This window comes from Eleutherodactylus coqui, chromosome 6 (genome assembly GCF_035609145.1).
Source record: "Eleutherodactylus coqui strain aEleCoq1 chromosome 6, aEleCoq1.hap1, whole genome shotgun sequence".
Taxonomy (NCBI): domain Eukaryota; kingdom Metazoa; phylum Chordata; class Amphibia; order Anura; family Eleutherodactylidae; genus Eleutherodactylus; species Eleutherodactylus coqui.
In genome coordinates this window covers 104,100,835-104,123,510 of record NC_089842.1, presented here as the reverse complement: position 1 = coordinate 104,123,510, position 22,676 = coordinate 104,100,835, and the positions used below count along the sequence as shown (strand labels likewise).

General features: G+C 44.0%; 1 protein-coding gene across 3 annotated transcripts in view; it reads left to right on the top strand.

Annotated features, from left to right (window-relative positions):
- Nucleotides 1-22,676, top strand: part of NPHP4 (nephrocystin 4) — a 288,934-nt gene that overhangs the window by 40,802 nt on the left and 225,456 nt on the right. For all 3 annotated transcript variants that reach the window (XM_066607298.1, XM_066607299.1, XM_066607300.1), the window contains one exon: nt 9,746-9,898. In XM_066607298.1, the coding sequence (XP_066463395.1) occupies nt 9,746-9,898 (153 nt within the window). The remainder of the gene's footprint in view (nt 1-9,745; nt 9,899-22,676) is intronic.

Below are 22,676 nucleotides of genomic sequence, written 5' to 3'. Positions count from 1 at the left end.
CCTGGGGGAAGCGGCCTAGTTGGAACCTTGTGTTCTCTTACAGTTTTAAACACAGAGGAGAAGGAATTACTTAGAAGAGATCTTGCATTAATTCTCTACACTTCATATTCTAGCTTATAGATTTTTTTCAGCCGTTTTAAAAGCGTATTAATAGGAGTTCCAAAGCTTTTTTTTTTTCTTGGTGGTGTTTTTTTATTATGTAGCATTTGTACATGTTTTTTTTCAGCTATTTTTAAAGGCGTAGAGCAAAGCCTATGGGGAGAAAATGGCGTACTCAAGACATGCTGCTCTTTTGAAAAAAACAAACAAAAGTGCCATAGACTTTTGCAATCATTCGCTATGGACTTTTTTGTAACAAAACATTGCTAATAACTCTGACAAATCTTCACACCACTGTGTGTGAATATAGCCAATAGGGGATTTCCAAGACATTGATATTAATGACTTTACCTTAGTATAGGCCATCAATACTGGATTGGTGAGAGTCCAACTCCTTGCACCCCCGCCAAGCAGATAATCAAAGGGACTCTTCAAGTCATATGGTCAGAATTTGTAAGGCTTCCTACACATAGGCAAACGTGTTATCGGGCCATGAAACTTGGACCAATATTACGCTCATCAACGTGCGATTTACCCGCTAATCAAGTAGTTTTTTTTTTTCATGTCTCCCATTACATCAGGTAAAGTAGTGCCGAAGGATCAGCAAGTGTTCACTGGGAAACCTCATATCACATTTGCGTGTGCATCAACTTGTGTGTGATGTGCTTTCCAGCCCTATTGAAAACAATGGGCGATGTGTCTTGAGGGAACAACCAAAGATAGGACATGCCACGTTTTTTCCCCCACAATGCAGGAAAAAAAATCATTGATGTATGTGACCCCATTTAAAAGATTGGGGTTCATATTCGTGCGCATTCTGTGCATCTCACAATGTATAAATCTCGCACGATTTTCTTGGTGTGAAACCAGCCTAATACTGGCCACAGGCACTACTAACTGAGCTATACCTGGCACCCACTAAGAGGATAGGTCATGTATATAAATGTCCTGGGAAACCCCTATAAGATTCATATTTGTTGTCCGTTAATGGAAACCACCGTATTTACATTCAGAGACTGAGCAACCTGTAACGGTAATATGCTGCTCTCACATTTGCAGCGTCCATTAAAAAGGAGAGCTCCATTACCCTTAATGGGGTCATAGAATAGGTTTTAATCAGCATCCGTGATCAATGAAAGAAGTGCTGGGAACCCCCACTGAGCTAAAGAATGGACGAAATTAAGGCCCATTCACATTGGGATAGCAGACTGTACATACACAGTCTGCCATTGTTAACCTCTCTAAAACCATTCTGTTCTTGAGACCACCTACAAACACATCATGGGAAAATCCCTTAAGTGAGCTGTATACCTATGTCGGATAGTCACCATCTACATGTAAACAATATTTGTATTTACTAGCAGAAAGCAGAGATCTTGAAAATGCCGAGCTATCTAAGCATAAGGTATATTAGAAAGCTGCCTAACTCTTGATTACACACAGAGTAAGGCCGCATGTTCACAGGCGGGTTGGAACCGCATGCGGGAGCCCACAGCGGAATCTGACCCTGCCCACGGCAGAGGACCCTGCCTACCCGTCCGGGTCTTCTTTTTTTCTGTACTGCTGATGTGTGCGGAGGTGCTGTCCACTGCACATGCGCAGTACTTTTTTTTTTTTATCATACTCCTTCTTTCCCGTGAAAATGAAAGCCGTCCGTTCGCCAACCGCACTGAAATGGAGCGGGCTGTGATTTGATTTCCACATCCAAAGATCCACAAATCAAATCCTCATGCTTTACTTTAGGTACGGACGCCCATGTTTCCCTATGGGCGGCTTGAACTGTGGATCATCCGTGCGGGTGCCCTGCTCGAATTCTGCAATTCAAATCCACCTATGGGCATTGGGCCTAACTGTTTAGTGTATGCAGACCTGGATGACTGCTACATATTTACTTCTTACATCTATGCAGGAATGATTTCCTCCATGGAAAGAATATAGATTGTTGCAAAAATCCTTTTTCTGCATTGCTGTTCCTTCATACAAACACTAGTGTTTAACTGGTGACAACAGTGTGTGTTTTGTAAGCATGTGACAAAGGGTGTAAATACACTTCGAAGGGGTCTTCCTATCTTCGCTTTTCATCGTCGAAAAGGGAACATTTGGCCTTCTGTTTCGGACCACCAGTCGGAAACAGTCAGGCACTTCAGCGCAGCACTTATTGAAGTGTGAACAAGCACTACATTGTTTTTGTAGCTCCCCAAGTACCCCTGTGTGTTGTGGCGCTGACGGTGGGCACCCGATCAGCTGATTGGCCGGGGTCCTGAGCAGTGGACCCCAGCTGATCAACTATTAATACCTTACCCCGGGCTTACATGAGCGTATTTGAATTGTGCATTATGTGCGTGATGTAATTGCATATAATACGCTGTGCATAGCGGCAATTCAAATACATTGATTTTCGCTGTCCCACTCACACTTGCATATATTCATTGCGTATAACACACGCCTAAAAAAGAACGCAGCATGTTCTATTTTACCGCTTATTACCAGTGATGGAGCCCTAGTGTTCTCTGTGGGTGCGCACAAAAATGCTGTACTGTGTATGTGCTGCGTTTTTACACAGGGTTGCTAAGAGACAATACAAGGAAAGGTAAAAAAACAATCAAAAACAAAAACCAGGAAGCCAGTGCATGAGAGCGTGTGCGAGATACGCTGTCATGCACAGGCAAACGATGCGGCAGTTTGCTGTTCCACAGTGCAGTAAAATGCTGCATGTTATACGCCGCGGCTTACCACACGTCCGTGTAAGCCCGTCCTTATCCCGAGGAATGGTCTTCAGTCTGTGCAGTTTTATCGTATTAAGCTCGCCATACACATCTAACATAAAAGAGCCTGCAGGCTTTTTCTTGCACCGGATTTTGACCCCTTTGCATGACCTTTGGTGGATGATTTTGGTGTCATTAGATCTGTTACATCCTCACCAACGCCGTAAAATCATAACATTTGAGTTTCATACATTGAGTGACCTGTCAGGCAAGAGCAAAGTTCCTCTGTTAAGTCTAGGGGAGCTGTTGTGCTTCAGCCAACAGCAGCGCTACGGAGAGTCAAGCATTGCTCAGTGATGTCCATATAAAGTGCTTACCAGTTTGACTGTTGCCATATCCCCAAAATGTGGAAGACCAAGCCGTGGACGGTGAACAGCTCAAGGGGTACACTCAGATGGAAGTTGGTACACTGAAGTCCTTGCCAATAAAATAATCCATTCTTAAAACATTCACAACCATTTTTCCACACATTTTATGTTTTATGTTCAAGTAGCGAAGATAGAAGGTTACCAACCGAACAACCACTGAATGAACTGTCGTTTCTTGAACATTCATTACACAGTCAGCCATTCGCGTCGGTCCATAATGGCCGTCACACTTGTTCTAACTGACCATACATGTTCCTACACGAAAGATCTTTTTTCCGACTATCGGATGAATATTTAGGATGTGGCCGACATCTTTCCAGATGAGGAGTCTGTCATCAGTCGGCTAAATGGATTGCTCATTGTTAAATTCCAGCCAATCGTTTTTGTTGAAATCGTCCATTTTCATTAACTTTAGTGTAATGTAAGAGGAGTGAGACTATGGAACTCTCTGCTGGAGGACGTGGTGATGGGGAACGCAATGAGTACCACAGGCCCTGGACGCCTTTCTTGAGCGTAATAATATTACATGTTCTACTCTCGGATTACTACAGGAAGGTCGTTTTTTTGTTTCAATAGTATTTATTAAATTATTTCATTTACAAAATGGAGTATAACCTGCTTCGTGAAGATCATTCCTGTATCCAAAAACTTATACATTCATAATGAGTCCTTGTCATACAAAATAAAACATGGCGTGTGCAGAAGGCTCGGTGATCCAGGGATTATTCCGATTGCCAGATTTGGAGTCGGGAAGGACTTTTTTTTTTCCACCTTAACCTCTTAGTGACGAAGCCTGTTTACGCCTTAGTGACGGAGCCAAATTTTGGAAATCTGACGTGTCGTTCAACGTAGCATAACTCCGTAAAGGCTTTACATATCCAAGTGATTCTGACATGGTTTTTTCGCTACATGTTGTACTTCATTTTGGTTGTAAAAAGAGACAGATATAATTTGTGTATATTTATTAAAAGCGCCAAAATTGGAAACATTTTGAAAAAATTGTCATTTTTTTCACATTTTCAACCGATATATCTCAAATATGTTCAAACATACTGTACAAATTTTTGATAAGATATGTATTTCCATCTGTTTACTTTATTCTGAATGCACACTTGAAAAACTTGTGTTTTTTTTTAACCATTTAGAGGACATACAAATTTAACATTACTTTTCAGCATTTTGAGGAGCACTTTGTTTTCCTGCACCAAGCCAAGTTTGCAAAGGCTCATAAGTGTCAGAATAATAGATACCCCCACAAATGACCCCATTTTAAAAACTACACCCCTTAATGTATTTACTGAGGGGTGTCATGAGTATTTTGACCCCACCAGTTTTTTTCAGGAATTAGTTCAATTTAGGGGAGAAAAAATAAAATTTCATATTTTTGCAAATATGTCATTTTAAAGATATATTTTTTTCTTATAGAACCCATAAAAATGAGGATTTACACCCCAAAATGGATACCCCCGTTTCTCCCGTGTTCAGAAACATACCCATTGTGGCCCTAATCTTATGTCTGGATGCACAACGGGACCCAAAATGAAAGGAGCAGTCGGTGTCTTTCAGAACATAAATTTTGCTTGAAGGCGTTTTAGGCCCCATAGCACTTTTGTAGAGCTCTTGAGTGGCCAAAACCAAAGAGAACCCCCACAAGTGACCCCATTTTGAAAACTAGACCCCTTAACGAATTTATCTAGGGGTGTACTGCCCATTTTGACCCCACAGTTTTTGAATGAATTGAAGCAAAGCAAAAGGAAAAAATTGTGATTTTCGTTTTTTTGGCAATTCTGTCATTTTAAAAACTTTTTTTTTTTGGTACAGCACACACATGAATGAAGACTTGCACCCCAAAATGGATCCCCCTGTTTGTCCCGTGTTCAGAGACATACCCATTGTGGCCCAAATCTTTTGTCTGGATGCACAACGGGGCCCAAAAGGAAAGGAGTAGTCGGTGGCTTTCAGAACAGAAATTTAGCATGAAGGTGATTTAGGCCCCATTGCCCACTTGTAGAGCCCTTGAGCGGCCAAAACGACAGAGAACCCCCACAAATGATCCCATTTTGAAAACTAGACCCCCTAACGAATTTATCTAGGGGTGTACTGTGTATTTTTACACTACAATTTTTGAATAAATGTAAGCAAAACAGTAGGAAAAAAATTACAATTTTCATTTTTTGGCAGTTGTATCAATTTAAAAACAGGGGTTTTTGTACAGCACACATAGGAATGAAGACTTTCACCCCAAAATTGATACCCCTGTTTGTCCCGTGTTCAGAACCATACCCCTTGTGGCCCTAATCTACTTAAAGGACACATGGCTAGGCCTATAATGGAAGGAGCACCCGTTGGATTTTAGGGTACAACGGAATAAATTCCAGGCCCCATTGCCCACTTATAGAGCCATTGAGCGTCCAAAACTATAAAGAACCCCCACAAATGACCCCATTTTAAAAACTAGACCCCTTAACGAATTCATCTAGGGGTGTATTGCATATTTTGACCCCACAGTATTTGAATAAATTTAAGCAAAGCAGAAGGAAAAAATTACGATTTTCATTTTTTTTGGCAATTTTGTCAATTTAAAAATTGTTTTTTTTGTACAGTGTACATAGGAATGAAGATGTTCACCCCAAAATGGATACCCCCGTTTGTCCCGTGTTCAAAAACATACACATTGTGGCCCTAATCTACTTACAGGAAACATGGCAAGGCCTGTAATGGAGGGAACACCCGTTGGATTGCAGGGCACAACTGAATAAATTCCAGGCCCCATTGCTCATTTGTACGGAATAAAAATAGACTCCCTAAAAATATCACCCCCCTCCGCGCCCTTTTCGGCCTTCCCCAAATCTTAGATAAAAGTAATAATGTGAACTGTGTAGTATTTCCAAAGACAGGGGTAATTACGGAGGCTGGTTGGGATGGGTACATGGGGCAATAAAACCGGTATCCCCCCTCCTCTCATGCTTTTTGGGGGTATTTCTTGACCTCAGTGGCGGGTATGGGGTGTAAAAAGTGGTGCTCTGTGAGGCTTCGTAAGCTTGCGGAGGTGCGGCAGTCTCACACAGAAGGCGCTCAACAAGCTGCTCCTGGAATTGCAGGAAGGCGAGCGTTTCCGTGGCTTCTTGTAAATTACAGTACGTATTACAGGTAGCGGTCTGAATAACGCCGGGCTCACGCAGCCGTAGGTGGAATCCGCTTGCGGAGTCCCGCAGCGGATCCCAGCTGTGAGCCCGGCTGTGACCCTGCGTACGGCCGCGTAATGTACTGCGCATAACTGCCTATTCACACAGGCGGTCATTCGCAGTACACTTTTTTTTTTTGTTGTTGTTTGTATTTTCCGCACCGTCGCTTAGCGATGACGCAGGTACCCGCAGCCCGTATACAAGGTAGTTGCGTATGGGCAGCGGGTATATCCACGACCATGGAGCACAATGGGCTCTATGTTGCCGATATCCGCGGTAAAATAGAACCTGCTGCGCTCTCTTTTCTGCGAGTGGATTACGTTATTCCGGCCCACTAATGTGAGCGGAATTGTGTAATCCAATGCGATTGATCTGGGTATTACCGCTGATCAGACGCATGCGGAATCCGTAATTCCTATCCGGTCATGCGAGACCGGCCAAAGGTAGATCGCTACCTTTTTTTCACGTGAGCGGGGACCGCTCAATGAGGCCACCCGTCACTGCTCCAGGCTCTCGGCGACCATTGGTCGCTGGGAGCAAGGAGATTTTACATTTCCTGGGCTCCCCGACTCCTGTGCATGTGTCCAGTGTTTTGCCGGCGGTCGCATGCGCAGAATACGGGAAAGTTCACGGAAGAAGATTGCGTCGAGGTGCAAATACGGAGACCTCCGGTAAAAAGTTTCATCTCCTCTCACCGATCGCATCCGTGAGGGGAGATGAACCTTCACCTTTTTTTAACTTTTACGTGATCGCCATTATTCATTGGATAACGGCGAACACGTGATCAGGAACCGCTCACCGCGGCCCCCCGTGAAATATCCAGGCTCTCGGCTGAGTTTTGTAGCCAGGAGCAGGGAGATTTTAAATTACCACGGCTTTTGCGCATGCGCCTGCCATATTGGCAACGGGCGCGTGCGCAGAAGCTGGGGTAAGGTCCGCGGATAAATCCGCGGGCCTTAAGTACATCATTTCATCCTCCCTCACGGATATGATCCGTGGGGGGGAGATGAAACGCAAGCTTTTTTTAACTTTTTAAAACTTTTTTAAACTTTTTTTTTTACTTTTTACCCCTTTTTTTATTTTTACTTTTTGCACTTTTTATTTTACTTTACATGATCACTGTCATCCATTGGATGACAGTGATCATGTCCCTTGTGACATCCCTCTGCTCTTGGCTACACATGGCAGCCAGGAACAGAGGAATTTTGAATTTCCCAGGGCTCGAGCCCCTCTGTGCACGCGCCCGATGTCAATCATCGGGCGCGCATGCGCAGACGGGGTTTTCGTGTCCCGGGACATCGCAGAGGACCGGGGGTGAGTATTTTCACCTCCCCTGATGGATCCGATCCATGAGGGGAGGTGAAACTTCACTTTTCTTTTACTTTTTCAACTTTTTCGCGATCGCCGCTATCCAATGGATAGCGGCGATCGCGTGCCCGGGGACTGCTCACAGCGGTCCCCGGTAACACCTCCTGGTTCCCGGCCACCTTCACGAGCCGGGAGCCAGGAGATTTTAAATTTGCCGGGGACACCCGGGCTTCCGCGCGTGACGTCCTCGCCTGGCGCGCATGCGCAGAAGGCCGCCGGTGGGTCCGGGAGGAGCAGATCTCCGGGGGACACTGCCGACAAGCCGCGTGAGTATTTTCAGCTGCCCTTATGGATCCGATCCATCAGAGCAGCTGAATTACTACTTTTTTACACAGTTTTGTTTACTTTTTTGCGATCGGCGCTATCGATTGGATAGCGCCGATCACAATACCGGGGGGGACTGCCTGCATCCTGGGATGACAGCTCCATGCTGTCGGCTACCTGCGGGCACCGACAGCATGGAGCTGTCACGTCCTCAGGCCAGTGGGCATCAATCCAAAGAGGATGCATAAAACTACGTCCTCTAGGATTAAAGCCCACTTTCTGAGGACGTAGTTTCCCGATGGGGCCGTCGTTAAGGGGTTAAATGAGGAAAATTGGCTTTTTTTGGCTTCCTCTGGATAAACATTGGGAGTTAATAGGCTGAACTGGATGGACATATGTCTTTTTTCAGCCAAACATACTATGTTAATGTATATGGGCATCTTTAGTAACTTGGTCATAACTCACTACCAATAATGGTTGTCTTTTACAGTCGTATTACTTCAGGTCATGATTTCTAGTAGAGAGTATATGATGATGATTTATCCGTTCAGTTGTTGCCAACTTTCTGTCACCCTGTGGATCAGCATACGCCATGCTGCCCTATCTTTAGCCGCCTCCTTCAGATTTTCCACAGTCGTGTTGATGTCAACCTTGATTGTGTCTTGCCAGCGTGTTCTTTGGCGTCCTCTTCTTCTGGACCCACGGACCGTGCCGAGCATTAATGATTCTAGAGAATAGGCTGGTATGACATGACCAAAGTATGAAAGGTGTTATTTGGTGATTTTGCTTTCTAGTGATACTTTTGGTCTGACACGGTCTAGGATCGCCTTATTTGTGCACATCTCTGTCCATATGCGCTGCATACGCCGCCAGCACCACAGCTCAAAGGCCACCACCATTCTTCTGTCTACTTTCTTGAGTGTCCAGCTTGCGCATATATAGTTATTGGGAAACTGATTGCGTTGATTATTCGGATCTTTGTTGTAATGTTGATGTCTTTGCTCTTCCAGATCTTAGCCGTTCCTTGCATTGCATTAAAGGGGTTGTCTCGCGGCAGCAAGTGGGGTTATACACTTCTGTATGGCCATATTAATGCACTTTGTAATATACATCGTGCATTAAATATGAGCCATACAGAAGTTATTCACTTACCTGCTCCGTTGCTAGCGTCCTCGTCTCCATGGTTCCGTCTAATTTCGGGGTCTTCTCGCTTCTTTAGACGCGCTTGCGCAGATCCGTCTTCTCCCTTCGGCTCCGCTCGGCAGCATCGGCGATTTGGCTCCGCCCCCTTGTACGCATCATCGCGTAGCTCCGCCCCATGATGTGTGCCGGTTCCAGCCTCCTGATTGGCTGGAATCGGCACGTGACGGGGCGGAGCTACGCGATGATGCGTACAAGGGGGCGGAGCCAAATCGCCGATGCTGCCGAGCGGAGCCGAAGGGAGAAGACGGATCTGCGCAAGCGCGTCTAAAGAAGCGAGAAGACCCCGAAATTAGACGGAACCATGGAGACGAGGACGCTAGCAACGGAGCAGGTAAGTGAATAACTTCTGTATGGCTCATATTTAATGCACGATGTATATTACAAAGTGCACTAATATGGCCATACAGAAGTGCCTAACCCCACTTGCTTTCGCGAGACAACCCCTTTAAGAGTATATAACTGGACTTAATTAGTTTTTCTTTCACTTTAATAGGGGATTTCAGATGGAACTTCAGAGGCACATTATCAGCTCCGACTTTCACTCTTTGATAACACCTACCACCATTTCTTTGGAAGAACTTGGAAAAGTTTGATAAAACCATTGAAGGCAGTCACGGGTCAGACTTCCAAAGTTTTCTTCAATGAGGTAAGATACAGAGGGGTCATTTTAAAACTGCTGGGACACAATAAAAATGTGTACAAGAATTTGGAACAGAAGTAAGAACGGGTAAGTTCCCGAAAAATACCACAACGTCTTCATCTCACGAGTCACAGGTTGCATTTGTTAGAAATCTTAATGGGAACCTTCTCCACAGAACTTGGGATCTATTGCAAATTCTATCAGGTTTGATAAGAATAACACTGCATTTATCAATATTCTTCTTGTCAAATGACCAATCGCACAATGGAACGGATTGCAGGTCAGTGAGGTCTGCTGGCACTGTTGGTATCCATGATATGTCTGGCTTCTGTTCGTAGTGGAAGCCACAATGCAGATGTAAACAGAGACTTACAAACAAGTACTAATCAGCCATGACATTCAAACCACCTGTCCAATCTTGTGTATGTCCTCTGTGTACTGCTCCGACCTATTGAGGCCTGGGCTTTACAAGAGTGTTCCCCAACTCCAGTCCTCAGGGACCGCCAACAGGTCATGCTTTCAGGATTTCCTCAGTGTTGCACAGGTGATGTAATTATTGTCGGTGCCTCAGACATTACCACAGGTGTTAATACTATAGGAGATCGTGAAAACATGACCTGTTGGTAGTCCCTGAGGACTGGAGTTGGGGACCCCTGATTTACAAGACCTCTGAAAGTGTCATGTGATGTCTGACACTAAGAGCTCATTCACACGGGCGTATTGTCACCGTGTATTACGCATGCAACATGTGGTGAATGGAGGCAATGAAGGTCTATGGACCTTCATTCTCCCAGGTACACCTGCGTATTGATACAGTAGAAATAAATCATATGCTCCATTTCTCCACGTGTCAAACGCAGCCCTTGAATGGGTTATGTATAATATGCTGTCCATATGCAGGCATTGCAAAGGGGCAGTGTTTCCATATGCATCCTCATGCTGTTCAGAACGGAGAGTTTGAAGGAAAAAAAAAGTCCCACTGTGCATGTTCGTGACGCCAGATTCCCAGGCGTACGTAGTGCCAATCACAATCTTTGCCGGCAGAGCATATGGGCTGTAATGCGTACAATGCTGAGGGAAACTCGCAGTGTTGTACGCATATGCCCTAAGGGTACATTCACATGGACAAGTTTCACATGCGAGTTCTGTCCGATAGTGATATGGATGAAACTTGCCCTGGTTAATAACACATTTATTTCGATCTGTTTATTCACATGAGCGAATTATTATAATTTTTTCCACTTCCAGCGATGATTGATTTTTTCCATTGAACTGTTTTAGAAGCACTTGCGATCTTATATATAGACACGAGGCGATGTGTTATGTGTTTTTTAAAGCAGAAACACCTTGTGCTCGCATCCAGAATCGCATGTTTACAAGCGCGATATCGGTCTGAGTTTCACAAATAGATATCGTGCTCGCCTGTGTGAATACAGCCTCATACGTTGCCAGCAGATCTTTTTTAAAGTCCTGTAAGTTACTGGAAGTAAGCAATGGAGGTTCCAGTTAATGACAGCAAGCAGAGATCTTGACAACCATGAGGAATTAATTCTGTATATTAGAAAATTGTAGAAATGGTACTATTATACTTATGCAAAAAAATAACGTTTATTTGCAGGACGCAGGACATCTCTTTAATATTCACCTTGTTATTAAGGGCCTATTCACACAGGCATATGCAGGTTCGGGCTGTGAAACATGCAGCGTTTTCACGGGCTGAAACTGTGTATTCCCTGCTTATTGCGGTTTTTTTCGTGCATATTCATTGCATATTCATTTTTCACACGTTCAAAAAAGATGCAATAAGGCTCCATTTATTTTATGCGTATTTACATGATCCCATTGACTTTTTAACCCCTTTAGTGGCAGGTTTATTATTACCATGTCATGCCTCACAGGGCAGGTTTTTTTAAATGAGTCAACAATGCAATTTAATCTTACAAGTATCTGAAAGTACAGTACAACTTTGACAGTTGGTATTATGGCAGGGAAATCTCTGGGGCTTGCTGCCCTGAGTATGGCGTAAAAACCCTGGAAGATTTCAGATGCTAACTCAGTGCTCTGACATTTCAGCACTAGAGCTGTCCATGGAAATCTTCCAGGGTTTAACTGCGTGGTCAGTGCAGCAAGCCACAGAGATTTTCCGGGCGTGCCACTAAAGGCGTTAATGGGCTATTCCAGTCTGTAATACGGATCAACTCAGGGCATGCTGAATTTTTTTTGCACGCATATTAATATGCATGTCTGAATAGCCCAATTCAAAACAATGGGGTTTCAGCCCGTGTAAATGAGGCCTTAGAGGTGTATCAAGTTCTCCTATCAGGATGGAAGACGTGCACTGTTAATCCTAAGCCTTTTAGCTGATGAATAAAATGCCAGAACTGCAATGAAGACTGATACTGATTAAGCTAACTGTTCATAACCATGCAGATTTTGTGAAAAGCCGGGTGGCCATCCTTATGGACACAGTAATGGTGGCCTTTAATGGTTGGCAGGTTGTCACCCAGTATTCCGGTCATCTGTGTAGGGAACCAATGTATAACACTTCAGTTTGTTATTGCCCCTAATTTTAAAAATCCACTTAGAGAATTTCATTCTGGGACGGGGAATGGGAATGTGACAAAAGCCAAGATCTGAGTACAAAAGTCCTGGGAGCCGTTGTCACTTTGCATCCCCAGCAAGGCAATGTGAGTGAACAGCTGTAGGTGGGAGTCAGGATCCCTCCTGATGCTATCCTGTACTGCCCCCATATATGAATATGCATGGGCCGGCCGGCCGCTGTGTGATCAACACCAGTGACATTTCTCACATTAAATCATCATCACTCGTCTGCCGTTTCACACAATGAGCGTCAAGGAAAAATCTCTGCCTTAAGCAAGAAAATGGCACATTTCAGACCCTTCCATTCGACTTGAGAAATCTAAAATACATACGGAAACAAAGAAGCAATACTTTAAATCTTTTGAAATGGCATCTTAAATAGACAAGACGTCTTGAAGAGCGTGCGCGGCGAACAAAAGATGACAGTTCATGCTTGTCACTTAATTTGATATACACGATATACAGTGTAAAGAATAGAAGAAGGGAGACGGAGAGGTTTTCACATTGACAGCCGCTTCCCATCTACCCTGTTAGGGCACAAGGAGGTCTTAGAGGGTTGCCGCACATTCGGGACAACCTCTGTGGACCCAGTATGTATATATATTTCATGGTTGGCCAATCACTAGAATGACTGGCAAGTACAGCTACATTTCCCCCGGAGGGTCCACATCAGGCTGGGGTGGGATCTGACCAGTTCTGCCAATCTAGTTGTTATGATTGAAGCTGTTTTGGAGAACCGGGATGCCAACCTGCAACCCCTTTTAGTAAAAGTGCCTACCAGCTGCTGGACGTTGCACGGGATCACTAGGCTCAATGCTTCTCCCAAGATGTCGGTGGAGCGATGATAATGTGATCGCGCCACTTGTGATAAGGCTCTTTTACACTGAACAATTAGTGTTCAAAGGAGCGAAAATGAACCATAATCATTCAGTGTAAATGCAGCCAACGATCAAATAACGAAGGAGAAGTCGTTCGCTTTTCATTCATTTTATGCAGGCATAAAAATTATCATTGGCTCATTCACGAATCGTTTGGTTTGAATACCGATCATTTAGTCAATCAATGTATCTGCCATACAAACGGGTGCCAGAGCGAACTATGACATTGTTCGCTCATTCAAACAATATATCGTTTGGTGTAAACTGAGCCTACAGGACCTTTTACACACAAAGATAATCCTTCAAATGATTGAAAGATTTAGAGATGTATTTGCATAAAGCGTTAATGGCCATTAACACTTTATCAGCTTTATTTGCATGTAAAAGGACCTACAGGAGCTATTAGCAGAGCCCAGCATGTGTTTAATCACACTGCTAGCTGTGCAAACAGCTGCTGGCAGATTACATTGTTCTCCTCTCAGCTAATGTCAAAATGCTGCAGGGAGGACATCCTGCAGTCTATGGAAAGATGAGAGAAATGCATTCAAATGGAATGTATTAGCTCAGTCTTTCAGTGGCTGAACGATGGATTTTAAGTGAACTAAAATCCATTGTTCAATGAAAAGTGCCCAATGCCCGCAGTTACCGTACATTTAACGATTATCGCTCAATAATTATTGCGTGTAAAAGGGCCTTGATTCTGCTCTCACTGTCAGCACACTCTGATCCCCATTGTTCCTAAGGCCTCCTCCCCTTTCAACTCACTCTGGAGCCAGCAGACATAGGTGACCAAGGTTACACATAAGGGGCACAGTTCTATGCCATGTTATCAATGGGACATAGGGATGCCAAGCCTGACACCTAGAATATGCCCCAGTAATGTGGTCCCATAAGTTACAATATTAATTTGTTATGGGACAATTATTGTAGTGTGAAACTTTTGCTACTTGGAACCACAACTCTATGGCAAACTACTAATTAGTTTCGTAGCCCCCCAAATGGCATTCCAAAGTAAGAAGAAATGACGATTAAAGAAGAACAAGAGGGTGAAGCAAGTCCTTAGAAAAGTCAGTGCTGCTGGAGGCTGTAAATCACTTACCAGGTAGGGAACAGCAGCTTCTTCACAGTCCTGTACATTTACATCTAAAAAGTAAAATGGAGCCGCCCTTACCTGGTGTCCAAAGGTGCAGGTACAGATAAAGAGCAGTACATCACATGTAGCACCACACAGTACAGCACTCACTATCCCATGAAGAGGAATGAAACAGAAGCATGTGCAGTGTCAGAGGAGTGGGCCCTCTGCCTAGAAGACAGCGGGGTAAAGTTTGGGCCTTGTCACGGGGCTCTACCGTCTCCCACCCTGAGGGTAGCATGGGACCTGTCCAAGTAGCTGAGGAGCGGCCTACAAACATGGAACCCACTGTGCTATTTACCTGGGCTTTAGGTTGTCACTGGTGACGTCACCGTTTCTTCCTCCGCGGTGAATCTGGGCGATGAAAGAACTGGTCCACACTCACGGAGTAGTTTGAATTAGCAACGCCGGTACTGGTTGGCAGTGCCACTTTACTTGAATAAACTTATTTACAGTCCACTAAGAAATAATCCACGCCAGCAGGATACTCAATACAAACTTCACAAAGTGGTGCAACAGGGAGGAAAATCGCGGGTACAGCAGGTAGTCTACAGTCTCCGTTATCGGTATGGCTCCTAGTCCAGCACAACTTCTCTTCTCCAGCTCCCTACTGGTCAGCATTCACGGCAAACACACACTTCACTCTGCACTGGAAGGCCACTCTCTTTCTTCTTTCCTCTGGAACCTCAGTGGTAGAAACCCGCTGGTATCTCCTGAGTGTAACGGGCCCTGGGAAAGCGGAGGTTACCTCTCTCTTTCTCCCATTCATACCCCCACGGACTGAAGGTGTCCGTTGGGGCTTTGGCAGCTCCACTCACTCCACCTGCTGCCGAGTCCAGAAGAGAAGACCCATACATACATAAAGCACAATCACATGACAAACAACAAGATGCATTTCCCAGACATTCTCACATACCAGACAGTTAACTCATTCAGTGCTGCAGAAGTGCAATACACATCATATGCATGCAACATGAAAGATGGGTTTTCTTGCTTTACTCAATGTGCTAGAGCAGGGACAGTTTGCAGTGAACCTGGCTGTGGTAAGCAGCAGACACGGCTGCAGTGCCCCAATAGGGCACCTGTAGGCAGACGTGGCTTCTCCTGGCAGTATAAGCTGATCACTGGGGGGGTTAGAGGAGCCTCAGCAAAGGAAAATGCAACATAAAACAAAATCGGCACCTCCAACAAATTAAATGTGCAGGTGTACGTAAACCACGGCTGCGACAATTCCAGTAACGGCGCCTCCACATTTGTCATACACTCCATCCACCTTTCTGTCCCAAGCCCTATAATTTGACCGTATAGCCCGGCATCCTGTCTGCCTTGGATCCATTTGGTGCTTTTAGGCGAAACCGTTATTGTTCAGAAAAACCACTCAAACCAGCGATGATCGTTCACTCTAAACGCACGCCAACAATTGAATGATAATCATTCACTTTACGCTTGTTGTCCATTTTATGCTGCCTTTTTTCTTTATTTCCTGCTCTGTCGCTTAGTGACGTTGCGTGTAAACGCCACACATCCACAATGTAATTGTGCATGTACAACGTTTATTACGTGCCCTAAGGCTGGGTTCACATGGGGCAAAATTCTGCCTGCAATCTTAAGCCGAAGACTAAGCAGCAAAGTGGATAAGATTTGCAAAAATCTTGTCCACACATTGCGGATGGTCCGCTGTGGCTAAGCCACGCTGAAATTGACATGCCACACGGAATTCAAAGCTGTGGCATGTCAATTGTATCGCCATTTCCGCTGCGGGCTCTCTTCTCTCTATGGCGAGAGATTCCCACAGCGAAATACAGATGGACAGGCCGCTTCAAACCCACGCCGAATGGAGCAGGATTTTGAAGCTGCCTTTCCTGTGCGGAAATCTCACGGAATTTCCGTGCGGTCCCCCTGCGGACATTCTGCAAAATCTCCACTCTGTGTGAACCCAGCCTAAGAAAACAATTGGACATAATATGCAGATAGATGCAGATAGAACATGCTCATGTGCGCCTGCCCTTATATGTACATGCGCATTTAGTTTATTTGTTGGAAGTGCTCTGTTTTTTGTTACATGCAGGCACTGCAGCCTGAAAGTCCCCAAGACTCATCAGCCACATACGAAGAAACCAGTATGATAAATAGTATATACGGGTCCTTTTACGGATTTTACATTATAGCCCCGGAGCTTCAAGCTGCTCTGCTTCACTTAAATTCTGAGAAATCCGTTTCCCACGCACATTCTCCACAATGGCCACTAGAGGGCAGCAGCATTCCATGAAGAACCAGGCATGTTGGTGGTTCTGATGAATTGATGACATACATTCAGCACTGCAGCTCCCTGTCATTTTACTGACACTCCTAATTCATGAGATCTGGCTGTTGCTGAGTGGAAAGCACTTTTCAATATACATGCATACATATAAAGTGCATTCACCGTTCTCAAGTGCTGCTCAGTACTGACAGCTGGGAGAATGGGAAGCCCTAAATGTTTAATATTTATGTTTTTTTCTGCAGATATTTTCTGCTTTTCATTTGTTTGCTTGTTTCTTTTGCACCTAAATCAACCACTGTTCCTGACACAAGTGTTCTTATGGTTATAATCATGCTTCACAGCTGGGAAAAGTCTAGTTTTGTAGTCTCTCGATAAGATCTAACCGCTGAGAGATGGCATAATGGTCACCTGCGGGCTACTCCGCCACGTGCGCAGAGAGGTGCAGCCAGGGGTGTAATTACTATGTACAGCTGCAGATTAGTCACTCTCAGGACATGTGCCTCTCCGCATTATTGGAAAAGTCAGTTTGTCTTATCTTTTGAATTTTCAGAACTTTTTTTTTCAAGTTTCAGCTTCATACACAAAGATTACCCACATATAGTAATGGTAAAATATCATTAGAAGTAGGAGAAAAAGGACTTTCCGTGCTGTATAGAAGCTTAAGACCTTCTTTTTTTTGGGGGGGGGGGGGGGGGGGGGGGGTTAATATGCTTCTAAAGTTTAATTCTTAGTAAAGTCTAGAACTTTCTAAGTTCATAGAGATCTCACCACCAAACACCTCTTATAGTCCTTTATTGGTGTTGTGCGGAGGGTCAGATGATCCCTCTCTGCAAGCCAACTGTTTTCTGGTCTCATACAGTGAGTGCGATGAGTCGAGGGTCCGGCTCCTGAAACCCACCCAACAATGACTGCAAGGGAAATGTAGCATTAGAAACTTCTTAATCTCGTGGGACCCTTTCTGGGATGTCCATGTGCTTGCTGTCTGTATATGTCTGTCTACAAGGGCGTAACTATAGAGGATGCAGGGGATGCGGTTGCACCCGAGCCCAGGAGCCTTAGGGGGCCCATAAGGCCTCTCTTCTCCATATAGGGAACCCAGTACTATGAATAAAGCTTTATAGTTGGGGGCCCAGAAGCTTTAAGTTACGCCTCTGTCTGTCTATGCATGTATGTATATTTTTTTATGTGTATGTATATTTAACATAGCAACCACTGAGTTTCCTACAAATTTCTGATCGTTTTTCCGCTGCAGTTAATGAAGTTATGTTCTAATATCATCATCTGCAATAATTAATCCCACGAAGGGGCAATTAGTAATTTATGTCAGATGTTTGGGAAGTTAGATTCACAGTATGTGATTCAGGTGCTATAATTGAGATCTGATTGGTTCAGGTCCCAAAGACGACATGACTGCTACTCCTATGGCTCTTCCACATGACCGTATGCGTTCTTACGGTCGCCTGTACACGCCGTAAAATTCACACGGGTGGCTGCTGCATGATGGCAAAAAAATACGCTGCAATGTGGAATCCATCGATCGGCAGAAATCCTCGGAATGACTACTAATGCTTTAATAGAGCTGTCTTCTTTTTCCAGCACTGGACGCAACTAAACTTCCTCCCCCCTATTTTTTTTTTCTGCTCCAAGTCAATGGGAGCTTCCTGCGTTTCGCGGCAAAAGATAGGGCAAGACCTATCTTTTGATGTGGTGTATAAAATGAGCAGCCAAAAGCGGTCACCGGTCACCCATTTATGCTTTTTTTTCCCCCGGCGCGATTTTTACGCACCCTAGAATTCAGAATGCATCAGAATCCAATGCTTCAGATGGTCACGATTTTGGGGCTTTTTTTGAAGCGGCTAAATAGCGGTGTATATACAATCGTGTGAATAAGGCCTGAGGCTGACTTCACATGGGCGAACCTGATATTGGGCTGTGAATCACGGCACGATTTCACGCTTGCCAACATGCACTTTCCCTGCAGATGCGAGGCGTTTGTTTCAAAACCGCCATGCATCACTTTGGGGAAGAAGCCATCCTCCAACGCGGCTGACAGGAGCGCAGAGTTACTGCCATTGTTTTCAAGCGCAGTGCAGGAACAAATCGTTCATGTGTATGACCCATTCAAAAAAAATAGAGTTCATATTCGCGCGAGATTTGTGCCTCTCACAATGAACAAATCTTGCATGATTTTCTTGCAGCCATAGGGCGCCTTCACACTGGAGATACAATCGTGCGATGCGAGAGTTAGTGAAAATGCAGAATTATGAAAGCAACCATTTTCAATGGTTTCCTTCACATTAGAGAAAAAAAAAATTCCAGCACGTCCTATCTTTCTGTGATGTGCGATTTTTAAAAAAATCTCCCATATTTCCCTATGGTGGCTTCTTATTATTGCATCGCGTGTTGCGATGCGATTTTTAACATCAGAAAGTCCCATTGCGTTTTTTCATTAAAAAATCGTGCGATTTTGATTGTTTTTACGCAGGCTACAAAATTGCACAATTTTGTAGCAATGCGAGATTGCTACACAGTGCATGTATGTGAAGCCCATGCTTTCCTATGGGTTCTTCCACACAAGCAATGTCCTATTAACTTTTTTGCTATAAAACTGCGCAAAAAAATTGCGAGTAGCAGCGATGGAATGCTACATTCTTCCCAAGAAAAAAGCATTACTGACGCTACAAAATCGTGTTTACATAGGAGCGATATCGCAGCGATTTTGTAGCAGCGACATCGCTGTCGTCTGTGTGACAGAGGCCTTAATCGTGGGTGGCAGTGACGCGATATTCTAAAAAAAACACAAAGCATTGCTGACGCTCTAAAATCGCGATGAACAAAGATGTGCTTTTGCAACGATTTTCTCATGGCAAAATCATGATCGCCCATGTGAAACTAGACGCAGTGTTGGTATGGAAAGTTTGTTGTAGTAACAAACTTTCCCAGCCTTTCAGCGCTGTAACAGCCTCCCTTCCCCTGCGGAGAGAGAAGCCGAAAGTACTGTGAAACCCCACGTTAACCCCTTGTATTACAATTACCTACACTATTTAGTATACTGTAGGTGGTTGTATATTACAGGGTTCATTCTTAACAGTATATCTAGGAATGTATAAGGTATGTTTACACTAGCTGATATTGGTGCGGATCCACACCAGAGTCCATAGCAGATTTTGCGCTGCAGATTTTTGTGCAGGTGCAAAATAAACCCCATTCTTTGTGCTTTTTGAAGCAGATCTGTAGCTGTAGAATAACTAGGTAATGTTATTGTGAATCCACTTCAAAATGGTGTAAAACCTAATTTACTGCAGATTTTTATGCAGATTTTCCGCTGCCGAAAACCTGCACAAATTTTACAATGCGTGAGCATGACCTCCCGTTAGCACATCAAATTAAAAATGATGCATTAAGTATAAATTAACCCCTTATTGACAGTACACCTTTTTACTGACCTCACTAATGGGCTTTTAATTTGCACAAACATCTCTTTAGGGCTGTGGCACAGCTGCCTACTGACAGCCAGATTCATGCCCTAACCGCCAGATGTGGAGAAATCACAGTTTAACCCCTGACATGCCACTATAATTGCAACTGCAGCATGTAAGCAGATGACAGGGAGATGCTTCTGTCACTCAGCGGTGCCCCGCAGTTTGATTGCACGGTACCAATGGGTTCCCATGGCAGCCAGAGGCCGGACAAAGGCCTCCATGTCTGCCCTGTAACTTAGCCTATTAGACCCCTTTTAATTTAACCAAAGCCTCAAGAAAATGCACATTTTTTCCCCCACAAAAAACTTTATAAAATGGATAAAATAGCTAAGAAAATTTTAAAAAAAGCAACATATAATAGGTAATAATGCGTTTGTAATGACCCAGATAATGAAAACACTTTGTTGTTTGTCACACAGGGTAAACGCCATAAAAATAATTTAAAAATACCCCTGTGCCGCCCTTCCTCCCCCTCTCTTCTTTCCCCCTACACCCCTGTGTTTTCCGCACTTGCCCCTCATCCACACCCCCCTCAACTCCACTTCTTCCGTCCACCAACCCTCCTCTGGTTCAAATGGACCACCAGTCAACTTCCAGAATTCAGGAATTCCAGGCTCAACATTCCTTTGGGAGCATCAGTTCCAAATTCGCTCAACTTCTACGACTTAACCCATATCCTGTTTCTACCTGTTGTGGGCGGTGGGTTTTTGAAAATACGTAAATCTGTACATTGGCGCTGTATTTGACAATGTTACATTTTAATTACCGTATATACTCGAGTATTAGCCGAGTCAATAAGTTTTACGACAAAAAACTGGTAAAACGTATTGACTCGAGTATATACTAGGTAAAGAAAAAATGCAATACTTACCTCCCAGCCGGCGTCTGTGTCCCTGGCAGTGCGGCAAGCTGCTTGAGAATTCTCTCCGCTGTCCTCTCCCTGCTCGGCTTTCAATTCCCCTGTTGTCAGTGCTGTGTAAGTAAGCGCTGTGATTGGATTGAGCGCCAGGCAATCACAGCCAGCTCTCGATAAACCAATCACAGCCATTCGCTTACCTACACAGCGCTGACAGTTGGGGAATTCAAAGCCAAGCGGGGAGATGACAGTGAGAGAATTCTCAAGCAGCTTGCCGCACCGCCGGAGAGACAATCGCGCCGGGGACACAGACGCAGGCTGGGAGGTGAGTATTGCGGGTTTTTTGTTGTTTTTTTTTTTTAACCTCACTCGAGTATAAGCTGAGGGGGGCTTTTTCAGCATAAAAAATTGTGCTGAAAAACTAGGCTTTACTCGAGTATATATGGTATATTCTTGAAAGACAAATAAAGAATTAAAAAATAAATAAAAATAAACCCTCAAATAGCTCTGTTCCCAGAAAAACTAAAATGATATTGGTCTAAGAATGCACCAATGCAGATTCAGTTGTTTTTCTTTAAAAATGTTTTTTATTGTGCAAAAGTAGTAAAAATAACCCATCTGTACAAATTTGGTATTGCAGTAATTGTCCCGATCCACATAAGAAAGTTGAATACGTGTGTATAACCCTGCGCAAGAACTATATATAACAAGTAGCTGCATCCGTAAGTGGGCCACTACCCAGCCTAGCAGAATAAATGAAATGTAAAAGCAGTAATGTATAAATGGTGCGCTAAACTTGATGAATGTGCCTTTATAAGTACAGCCAGGAAGAGGGGCATATGGGATGCAGCAGGATGGAGTCCCACAAGGCAATATAGCAATGTTAAAAAATAGAAGAAAAAAGTAGCAACAAAAGTAAGAGACAACAATGTTTCAATATAAAAAATTCTCACCCAGCAGCAGAAGGCCATAACCAGCTTCCGTACAGAGCAAGCACAAGTGTGAGCTGCAGCCACTCCGGCCGTTAGCGGCTACATGCACTTCTCCCTGAGGAAGAGACCAGTGTTCAGGTCTGAATACGCGTTGGAGTTTTTGGAGGCTTTTTTTTAGCTTCCGTAGTGAGGCTAGGTAATGTCACCCCCACTCTACAGTGTCTGTGCATGCAGCCGCTACCGGCCGCAGTGGCTGCAGCTCACACTTGTGCTTTCTGCTTTCTCTGTTCTGCTGGCTATTGCCTTCTGCTTCTGTTCTCCACCTGCTATCTATCTATCTATCTATCTATCTATCTATCTATCTATCTATCTATCTATCTATCTATCTATCTATCTATCTATCTCATATCTATCTATCCATCTCATATCTATCTATCTATCTCCTATCTATCTATCTATCTATCTATAATATTTGATATGTGATGACGAATGAATAAATCTATGTATATATTTGACATACTGCAGTTAAAAAAAAAAAAAAAAGAGAAAAACAATGAAGTCCAATGTGTGACGGGAAGAACAGTGTCAGGATTGCTTGGATGTGTAAAACCTTTGCAGAATTATCCTGTTAGGGCTCCTT